Raw genomic sequence first — 11381 nt, 5'->3', positions numbered from 1 at the left:
TATAAAAAAAAAACATGAAGACCATAAGTGTGAACATGGACCATAAAAGAAATGAACAAACGAATAAAACTTTATTGGAATAATGTTTTACAAAAAAAAATTTTTTTGGTTGCAAATTTGGAAAAAAAATCAACGGGGGGGGGAAGGGGGAAAAGGAGGAAAAAAAGGGGAAAAGGGGAGAGGAAGGTAAAAGAGGGGAGGGGGTGAAGAGTCGCCCGGGGTCCTTTGGACCCCCGGGAAAAAGCTATTGGTGTGGCGGGAGGTCGTGGTCATGATGGATGCAGCCTCCTCCCGGGGGGAGGGACTCAACAGGAGTGTCCAGGGTGGAGGGTGGCGACAATCTTTCTGGCCCGCTCAGTGACCTGGAAGTGAACAGGACCGGGAGGGAAGGCAGATTGCAGCCGATAACCCTCTCGGCCGAGCGGATGATGCCTGCAGCCTGCGCTTGTCTTTGGCTGTGGCTGCAGGGTGCCAGACGGTGATGGAGGAGCAGATGATGGACTCAACGATGGCCGGTAGAACTGTACCATCATCTTCCCTGGCAGGTTGAATTTCCTCAGCTGCCTCAGGAAGAACATCCTCTGCTGGGCCTTCTTGGAGATGGAGCCGATGTTCAGCTCCCACTTGAGGTCCTGGGAGATGATGGAGCCCAGGAAGGTAGGACTCACAGCGACGGGGAGTCACACAGGATGAGGGGGCGGTGGGGCTGCATTCCTCCTGAAATCCACAACCATCTCCACTGTCTTCGGGCGTTGAGCTCCAGGTTGTTCTGGCTGCACCAGGTCACCAGGTGGTCAGTCTCCCACCTGTAGGCGGTCTGCCCGCCAGAGATGAGTCCAATGAGGGTGGTGTCATCCGCGAACTTTAGGAGCTTGACGGACTGGTGACTGGAGGTGCAGCTGTTGGTGTACAGGAGAACAGCAGAGGGAGAGAACACAGCCTTGGGGAACCCGTGCTGGTGGTCCGGGAGCCTGAGACGTGTTTCCCCAGCCTCACGTGCTGCTTCCTGTCGGTCAGGAAGTCTGTGATCCACCTGCAGGTGGAGTCGGGCACGTGCAGCTGGGGGAGCTTGTCCTGCAAGCAGGGACGGGGTGATGGAATTGAAGGCAGAGCTGAAGTCCACAAACAGGATCCTGGAGGTTCCTCGGGAGTCCAGATGCTGGAGGATGTAGTGAAGGGCCATGTTGACTGCATCGTCTGCAGACCTGTTGGCTCTGTAGGCGAACTGCAGGGGTCCAGGAGTGGGTCGGTGATGGTCTTGAGGGTGACAGGACCAAAGGTTTAAAAGGACTTCATGACCACAGAGGTCAGGGCGACGGGCCTGTAGTCATTGAGTCCTGTGATCTTGGGTTTTTGGGACGGGATGATGGTGGAGGCCTTGAAGCAGGCTGGAACGTGGCATGTCTCCAGGAGGTGTTGAAGATGTCGGTGAACACCGGAGACAGCTGGTCAGCACAGTGCTTCAGGGTGGAGGGGAGACGGAGTCCGGGCCCGCTGCTTTATGGGGTTCTGCTTTTAAACAGCCTGTTGACTGCTCTTCCAGGATGACGAGGCGTCGCTGAGTTGATGGAGGGTGCTCCAGAGGTGTGAGCCCCTGATGGGCTGGGGAGGGTGGGCTGATGGTCTGTGGCTTGTTGGTGGGGCTGTGGGGATGGTCTCAGGACTGCTCCATTGTCTTTCAAAGCGGCAGTAGAACTCATTTAGCCTGCCTGCCAGAAGCACATTGTTCATGGAGTGGGTGATTTGGGCTTGTAGTTGGTGATCTGCCTGAGCCCTCTCCAGACAGAAGCAGAGTCGTTTGCTGAGAGCTGCTGTTGCAGTTTCTCAGAGTACAGTCGTTAGCATCTCTCACCGCCTTGCTAAACCTGTATTTGGACTCTGTGTACAGGTCCTTGTCCCCACTCCTGAATGCCTGGTCCTTCTGCAGTCTTAGCTTCCTGAGCTCCGCGAACCAGGGTTTGTCGTTGTTATAACTCACCCTGGAGCTGGATGGAATACAGCTGTCCTCACAGAAGCTGATGTAGGAAGTTACAGCCTCTGTGTACTCATCCAGGCTGTTGGTAGCAGTCCTGAAGACATCCCAGTCAGTACAGTAAAAGCACGCCCAGATCCTCCAGAGCCGTACTGGTCCACTTCTTGAACTTCCTCACCACAGGTTTGCAGAGCTTTAGTCTCTGCCTGTATGGGGGAATCAGATGAACCATGCGTGGTCAGATTTTCCCCAGTGCAGCGCGGGGGACGGCGTGATGGGCGCTGCTGATTGTTGTGTAGCAGTGGTCCAGAATGCTCTTCTCTGGTAGGGCATTTAATTAACTGTCTATATTTAGGAGTTCGTGGCTGAGGTTTCCTTTGTTAAAACCCCAGTACAATAACTAAAGAGTCCGGAAGGTCCGCCCACACCCGTATCTGTTCAGCAGGTCTGTGCCTCGCACGTTCCCCCGGCATGTAAACCCGCCAGGATGAATGAAGCGAACTCACGGGGGAGTAGAAGGGTTTGCAGTGATGATAAAGATTCCAGGTCCGCGAACAGTGCTGTAGAATCACCGTACGCCGTTGCACCAGCCGTTGTTGAGGAAAAAGCAGATTCCTCCCCCCTTTTTTTTCCGGAGAGCCCCGTCCCGTCCGCCGAAAGCTGGAAGCCAGCGAGCTGGGCGCAGAGTCTGGTATCGAGCCACTAAGCCATGATTCCGTGAAACACAAAACGGAGGATGAGGAGAAGTCTCTGTCTCCCCACCAGCAGCTGGAGTTCGCCCCGTTTGTTGCACAGTGAGCGGACGTTGGAGAAAATGCCCGCAGCGCTGTACGAGATCCCTTTTCCCTGCCGCAAAGCGCCCGAAAGTTTCCCCCTCCGGCGTTTCCCCGGGGGAAAGGGGAGCACACCTTTACAAAATGTCCAGTAACTCCACAGAAGTTAAAAAAGTTGGAAGTAAATCCGCTGGAGTTGTTCCTCTGAAGTACAAGAGCTCTAATCTGGTGAAAAAGCTCTGGGAATCCCCCAGAAAACAGTATTTAAAAAAAACAAAAAACAAAAGAAAAAGGGGGACCCTTTTCGGGCCCCCAAAAAAGGGTTGGGGTTTGGGGAGGGCCTTTTCAACATTGGGGGTTCTCCCTGTGTGGTCCCAGAAGAATTAACCCTGAGTTGCTTTTTAGCTCGCCAATGGGCATTTTCTTAGCCTAGCTTAGCACAAAAACTGAACATAGTTGTAAAGCTAGCACTCCGTTTGATGTTCCTGCATGCTAAGATGTAAAAGCTCACCTTTTAGTTTGTTTACCTGTTTGCATTAACGTGGTCCCTCCCCCCCACCGGGCAGGGACAGGTGAGCCCCCCTCTCTCTTCACCTCTCCACACACTTCACAGCCCTCTGATCACATGCTGGTCAGCCACAACACTGTGTGTGTGTGTGTGTGTGCGTGGTGCCTTCAGGGACTTTGCGTTCGTGGCGGGCGATAAGGACAGCTGTGTGCTGAAGTGTCACGTGTTTCGCTGCGACGCTCCGGCCAAAGCCGTCGCCACGGCGCTGCACGAGATGTGCTTCAAGGTCAGACGCTGCGTTAGCTTAGCATGTTTGCGTGTTAGCATAGCGTGTTAGCGTAGAGTGTTAGCATCAGCTACGACTTTTAATCTCTCCATAGATGATGACAGAGAAGACGTCGATGAGGCCGACTCGCTCACTCACCATGGAAAGCATCTCACCTGAAGACCTGCCGAGACAAGGTGACTCACTGTGACCTCACGATGGTCTCCATGACGATGGTCTCCATGACGATGGTCGCGCTGACGATGGTCTCCATGACGATGGTCTCGTTGACGATGGTCTCCATGACGATGGTCTCCATGACGATGGTCTCGCTGACGATGGTCTCACTGACGATGGTCTCCATGACGATGGTCTCGCTGACGATGGTCTCCATGACGATGGTCTCGTTGACGATGGTCTCCATGACGATGGTCTCCATGACGATGGTCTCCATGATGATGGTCTCCCTGACGATGGTCTCCATGATGATGGTCTCCCTGACGATGGTCTCCATGACGATGGTCTCGCTGACGATGGTCTCACTGACGATGGTCTCCATGATGATGGTCTCCATGACGATGGTCTCCCTGACGATGGTCTCCATGACGATGGTCTCCCTGACGATGGTCTCCATGACGATGGTCTCCCTGACGATGGTCTCCATGACGATGGTCTCCCTGACGATGGTCTGTTGTTGTTTCAGTGGACTTTCTGGAGGCGGTGCGGCAGCAGGTCCAGAAGTTTGAGGTCCAGTACATCGGAAACCTGTCGGTGTCCAAAGCTATGGGTAGGACAGCAACACACCTGACCTCCTGACCTCTTGACCTCCTGACTTATTGACCTCTTGACCTTCTGACCTCCTGACTTCTTGACCTTCTGACCATTTGACCTCCTGATCTCTTGACCTCCTGACCTCTTGACCTTCTGACCTCCTGACCATTTGACCTCTTGACCTTCTGCCCTCTTGACCTCCTGACTTCCTGACTTCTTGACCTCCTGAACTCCTGACTTCCTGAACTCCTGACCATTTGACCTCCTGACCTACGGACCTCTTGACCACTTGACCTCCTGACTTCCTGACCTCTTGATTGACCTTCTGACCTCCTGACCATTTGACCTGACCTACGAACCTCTTGACCACCTGACCTCCTGACCTTCTGACCGCCTGACCTCTTGACCTCCTGACTTCCTGACCATTTGACCTTCTGACCGCCTGACCTCTTGACCTCCTGACCACAAGTTTGGTAACTTTGTAGCTCCGGTGTTTCCTGTCGAGAGCGATGTCATCGTGATGTCATCGGGATGTCATTAGGTGTGCTCTCCCCGCCCTAACCAGCAGGTGTCATGTGACGCAGGTATGGAGGTGTTGAACCGAGCGATAGAAAACATCCTGAGCTCCACCGACGAAGACGAGTGGGAACCGGCGGTGATCCACGTCACGGACCACGTCCTGTCTGTGTGGGGGGGGCAGGTAGGCCTCTGGTAGTCTACCATGGGGGGGGGGGCAGGTAGGCCTCTGGTAGTCCACCTGGGGGCAGGTAGGCCTTTGGTAGTCCACCATGGGGGGGCAGGTAGGCCTCTGGTAGTCCACCTGGGGCAGGTAGGCCTTGGTAGTCCACCATGGGGGCAGGTAGGCTGTAGTCCACCATGGGGGGCAGGTAGGCCTTGGTAGTCCACCATGGGGGGGCAGGTAGGCCTTTGGTAGTCCACCATGGGGGGCAGGTAGGCCTCTGGTAGTCCACCATGGAGGGGGCAGGTAGGCCTTGGTAGTCCACCATGGGGGCAGGTAGGCTCTGGTAGTCCACCATGGGGGGGGGGGGCAGGTAGGCCTCTGGTAGTCCACCATGGGGGGGGGGCAGGTAGGCCTCTGGTACTCCACCGGGGGGCGGCAGGGCGGCGCTCACTCTGTTTCTTCTCACTCATTGGATCCTGACAGGAAGGGGAGGAGCCTCTCTGGGAGTGTCAGGTGCACTCCCTCAGCTTCCTGGGCGTCGGCCATGACAGTCACACCTTCGCGGTGATCGTGGACGGCGGCGTGCAGCGCTTCCTCTGCCACGTGTTCTGGTGCCGGCCGGACGCCGGGCCGCTGTCGGAGGCGGTGCAGGCGGCGTGCATGGTGAGTCCAGCTGGACCGGTGAGTCCACGTGTCCAGGGGAGTCCACCTGGACAGGTGAGCCGGGGCCAGCGCTCCCCTGTAACTCCTCCTCCTCCGCAGGTCCAGTACCAGAAGTGTCTGGTGGCCCAGACTCCTCCCCCGAGGACCAAGTCGCGGCACGCGGCCCCGTCGAAGGTCAAAAGGGCGAATTCTATGGACGCCTTCCCTCCTCCCTCCTCCCGTCACCATGGCAACAGCAGCGTGAGGAAGGGCATGCTGGCCATCTTTGACACTCTTCGTAAACAAGCCGCCTCCTCCTCCTAACTAGGGGGCGGAGCCACGGAGACGGGAGTCACCACGCGGCTTCTCAAAGGATTCTGATTCGCCTGATTCTGTCACCTGAGAGACGAGAAGAGGAGAGGAGAGAGGAAGAGAGGAGACAAGAGGAGAGGAGACGAGAGGAGGAGAGGAGAAAAGAGGAGAGGAGAGGAGGAGGAGAAAAGAGGAGACGAGAGGAGGAGAGGAGAAAAGAGGAGAGGAGGAGAGGAGAGAAGAGGAGAGGAGAGGAGACAAGAGGAGGAGAGGAGAAAAGAGGAGAGGAGAAGAGAGGAGAGGAGACGAGAGGAGAAGAGGAGAAAAGAGGAGGAGAGGAGAAAAGAGGAGACAAGAGGAGAGGAGAAGAGACGAGACGAGAGACAGAGAGGACACAAGAGGAGAGGAGACAAGAGGAGAGGAGAGGAAGAGGAGAGGAGAGGAGAAAAGAGGAGAGGAAGAGAGGAGACAAGAGGAGACGAGGAGAGGAGACGAGAGGAGGAGAGGAGAAAAGAGGAGAGGGAAAGAGGAGACGAGAGGAGGAGAGGAGAAAAGAGGAGAGGAAAAGAGGAGAGGAGACGAGAGGAGGAGAGGAGGAGGAGAAAAGAGGAGAGGAAGAGAGGAGAGGTTTTAAAGTCCTGTATTTCACTGTTGCGCAAACAGAAAACATCATTAAAAAAATAAATAATATTTCAATTGAGCAAAAATATTAAAATATATATATATATATCATATACATAATATGTCATATATATGTATATATATTATATTTAATATATATGAAATATCATATCTAATATATATACATATATATATTATATATTATATATATATATATATATATATCATATATATTATAATATATACATATTTTGTCTAGTTTTCATCAGAAGATGAAGTCACTCAAAGTATTTAGATGACGGGTTTGATGATGCATTAAAGGAACAGTCCGAAGCCGTCAGTGAACGCACCACCAACAAACCTGCATTTATTCCAGAGGAAGTGCCCAGACTGCATGGATGGCGATATGACATGCATGGCGCATGCTGCTCATCACGTGACTACATACAAGCTTTAGTGTGTTCGATGTCAGTCGGGAAATCTCAGTGTCATCTGTACCAAACCAACCGATGTCATGTAGAAATGAACCAAAAATAAACAAGTTACCGAGTACCGACGAGTTTTCTCCTGTAGGGCACACAGCCATGTTGACCTCTGACCTCTGACCCTGACCTGTCCATCAGTGGTGCTCAGACCTCCAGGAGCTCCTCCATCTTACAGGGTCACACTTCAAAAAAATCACTCCATGTTTTTATCTAACAAAATATTCTGCTTCACGTAAATATTCCTGTTCACTATACACACACACACATATAAATATACACACACATATAAACACACACACATATAAATATACACACACATATACACACACACACACATATAAATATACACACACATATAAACACACACACATAAATATACACACACATAAATATACACACACATATATAAATATACACACACATATACACACACACACATAAATATACACACACATATACACACACACATAAATATACACATATATACACACACACACATAAATATACACACATAAATATACACACACATATACACACATAAATATACACACACATATAAATATACACACACACATATAAATATACACACACACATAAATATACACACATATATACACACACATAAATATACACACACACATAAATATACACACATATATACACACACACACATAAATATACACACATATATATCTGTCTAAATATATGTATATATATGTGTATAAAGACTCATGTATGTGATGTGCAGGTGGACAACAGCAAATGAGGTCAAGTGAACAAGACTAAGAGAATAATAACAGATTATATATAAAACCGATTTAATAAAATATTGTTACAGTTCATTGTATTCAAGATTCAAGATTCAAGATTCAAGATGTTTTATTTGTCACATACACACACAGGGTGTGCAGTGAAATGAAAGTGGCAATGCTCAGCAGGAATGTGCAAGGGCAACAAGTACACACTATTTACAATAAAAAACAACACAATATTTACAGTAAGTGTGTGTGTGTGTGTGTGTGTGTGTGCCTAAGAGGGGCAGTTGTGTGGGTCTTGTATATAAAGTGTGTGGTGCTGGAAGCTGGTTGTTCAAGAGATGTGAGGACCTGCATGTATACTTAAACTATTACATCCTAAACTAGAATGGGCACTCGGTAGAGCGCATACCTTCGCATATCACAAGATTGGGCATTGAATTATGAACATTTTGGCATTAGTTGCATGCCAATTGGACAAAAATGTATCGTGCTATGGTAAAAAAAGAGTTTGACCTTTCCATGACCTTGACCTTTGACCCGATTGATCCCAAAATCTAATCAAATGGTCCCCGGATAATAACCAATCATCCCACCAAATTTCATGCGATTCAAGAACATTTTGACCTGTTCATGACCCTTGACCTTTGACCCGATCGATCCCAAAATCTAGTCAATTGGTCCCCGGATAATAAACAATCATCCCACCAAATTTCATGCGATTCGTTTCAATACTTTTTCAGTTCTCAGAAAGATTTTGACCTGTTCATGACCTTTTGACCTTGACCCGATTGATCCCAAAATCTAATCAACTGGTCCCCGGATAATAAACAATCATCCCACCAAATTTCATGCGATTCGGTTCAATACTTTTTGAGTTCTGCGAAAGATTTTGACCTGTTCATGACCTTTGACCTTTGACCCGATCGATCCCAAAATCTAATCAACTGGTCCTCGAATAATAAGCAATGATTCCACCAAATTACATGCGATTCGTTCAATACTTTTGAGTTCTGTAAAGATTTTGACCTGTTCATGACCTTTGACCCGATCGATCCCAAAATCTAACCAACTGGTCCCCGGATAATAAACAATCATCCCACCAAATTTCATGCGATTCGTTAAATATTTTTTGAGTTTTGCGAATAACACGCATACAAATAAATAAATAAATAAATACACGGCGATCAAACATAACCTTCCGCATTTTCAATGTAATGATGAATATATAGTGTTTCCACCTCGATGATTAAGGATCTCTCTCTATCGGAGTGGTGGCTCTTAAAAGAGCCGTTGTTGTTGTTGTTGTTGTTGTGTCTACTTCTTGGCGGCCTTCTCGGTCTTCTTGGGCAGCAGCACCGCCTGGATGTTGGGCAGCACGCCGCCCTGAGCGATGGTCACTCCGCCCAGCAGCTTGTTGAGCTCCTCGTCGTTGCGGACGGCCAGCTGCAGGTGACGGGGGATGATGCAGGTCTTCTTTCCTTGTACCCCTCTGTGTGATGGGTACATAAATGCTACTACCCATATTCAAAGATAACGCCAAGATTCTTTACAGTGGTGTTGGATGCCAGGCAATGCCGTCACAGAAACCACATCACCAGATAATTGATCTCTGAGGTGCTCAGGGTCGATTAAAATTACTTCGGTTTTGTCTGAGTTTAACATCAAGAAGTTGCAGGTCATCCATGTTTTTATGTCTTTACCGAGTTGGTTGCCCTCCTCTGGTTTTATCGATAGATATAGTTGAGTATCATCTGCATAACAATGAAAGTTTATGGAGTGTTTCCTGATAATATTGCCCAAAAGGAAGCATGTATAAGGTAAATAAAATTGGTCCAAGCACAGAACCTTGTGGAACTCCGTGACTAACGTTGGTGGTTATCGAGGCGTCATCGCTTACAAATACAAACTGAGATCGATCTGATAAATAGGATTTAAAGCAAATTAGTGCCTGAAATGCCAATCGACTGCTCCAGTCTCTGTAACAGGATGTCATGGTCAATGGTGTCGAATGCAGCACTAAGGTCTAACAAGACCAGGACAGAGAGGAGTCCTTTATCAGGACTAAGGTCTAACAAGACCAGTACAGAGATGAGTCCTCTATCAGCACTAAGGTTCAATACAAGACCAGTACAGAGAGGAGTCCTCTATCAGCACTAAGGTCTAACAAGACCAGTACAGAGAGGAGTCCTCTATCAGCACTAAGGTCTAACAAGACCAGTACAGAGATGAGTCCTCTATCAGGACTAAGGTCTAACTAGACCAGTACAGAGAGGAGTCCTCTATCAGCACTAAGGTCTAACAATCAGAATCAGAATCAGAAACAGTTTTATTGCCAGGAATGTTTTCACAAACAAACGAGGAATTTTTTTTGGTGGAAGGTGCAACATTTGGACATGACAAACAAACAACAATCAACACGACAGAAAGACAACAAATAATGTGAAGTGTTTGGGTGTGTGCTTCAAGTGGTGTGTTTTAGTTAAAGTGCATGTTAAAGTGACGTGTGTGGAGGAGGGAAGAAGAAGGAGGAGGAGGAGGAGGAGGAGGAGGAGGAGGAGGAAGAAGGAGGAGAGAGGAAGGTGGAAGAAGAGGTGGTAGTCCTGGGGTGACAGTCAGTCAGTCCGGGTTCCATTGATGAGCCCGACCGCCGACGGAAAAAGCTTTGGTGTGGCGGGTGGTCTTGGTCCGTGACATCAGCCGACATCATGACATCGCGGCATTGTGACATGACATCATGGCATTGGACATCATGCCACATGACATCGCGACATCATGACATCATGCCATCATGACATCATATCATCATGACATCATACCATCATGCGGCATCATGGCATTGTGACATCATGGCATCATGCCATCAACGCCGACTGACATCGCGGGATATCTGACATCGTGACATCATGACATCGTGACATCATGACATCATGACATCATGACATCGTGACATCATGGCATTGTGACGCGGCATCATAGCATTATGACATCATGCCATCATGACGCCGTAACATCATGACATCAGCCTGTCATGACATCATATCATCGCGACATACATTGGCATCCTTGTTGTGACATCATCATGCCATCATGACATCGTGACATCTGCCCGGCATAACATCATGACATCGCGGACATCATGCCATCATGACATCGTGACATCGTGACATCATGGCGTTTGACATCGTGACATCATGACATCATAACATCACTTGTCGGTGACGCTCATGCCATCGTGACGCCGTGACATCGTGACATCATGACATCGTGACATCATGACATCACTGCTGTCGCTGACGCCATTGACATCAGCAACGCCGTGTCTGGCATCATGCGACATCATGCCATCATGACATCGTGACATCATGCCATCATGACATCATAACATCGTGACATCTTGACATCGTGACATCATAACATCGTGACATCATGGCATCATGACATCATGGCATCATGACATCATGACATCTTGACATCATGCCATCATGACATCATAACATCGTGACATCGTGGCATCATGACATCATGGCATTGTGACATCATGCCATCGTGACATCATGCCATCATGACATCGTGACATCATGGCATCATGACA

The 11381-nt window shown here is 49.1% G+C and overlaps 1 protein-coding gene across 1 annotated transcript in view; it reads left to right on the top strand.

Annotated features, from left to right (window-relative positions):
* Window positions 1-6211, top strand: part of LOC130191859 (amyloid-beta A4 precursor protein-binding family B member 3-like) — a 28509-nt gene extending 22298 nt beyond the window's left edge. Inside the window, 6 exon segments of the mRNA XM_056411583.1 lie at window positions 3359-3539; window positions 3634-3715; window positions 4222-4305; window positions 4874-4989; window positions 5455-5634; window positions 5734-6211. Of these exon segments, the coding sequence (XP_056267558.1) occupies window positions 3359-3539; window positions 3634-3715; window positions 4222-4305; window positions 4874-4989; window positions 5455-5634; window positions 5734-5937 (847 nt within the window). The 3' untranslated portion in view covers window positions 5938-6211.
* Window positions 6212-11381: the final 5170 nt, after the last annotated feature.

This window comes from Pseudoliparis swirei, chromosome 3, assembly GCF_029220125.1.
Source record: "Pseudoliparis swirei isolate HS2019 ecotype Mariana Trench chromosome 3, NWPU_hadal_v1, whole genome shotgun sequence".
Classification (NCBI taxonomy): domain Eukaryota; kingdom Metazoa; phylum Chordata; class Actinopteri; order Perciformes; family Liparidae; genus Pseudoliparis; species Pseudoliparis swirei.
This window is presented reverse-complemented; position numbering and strand designations above follow the sequence as displayed.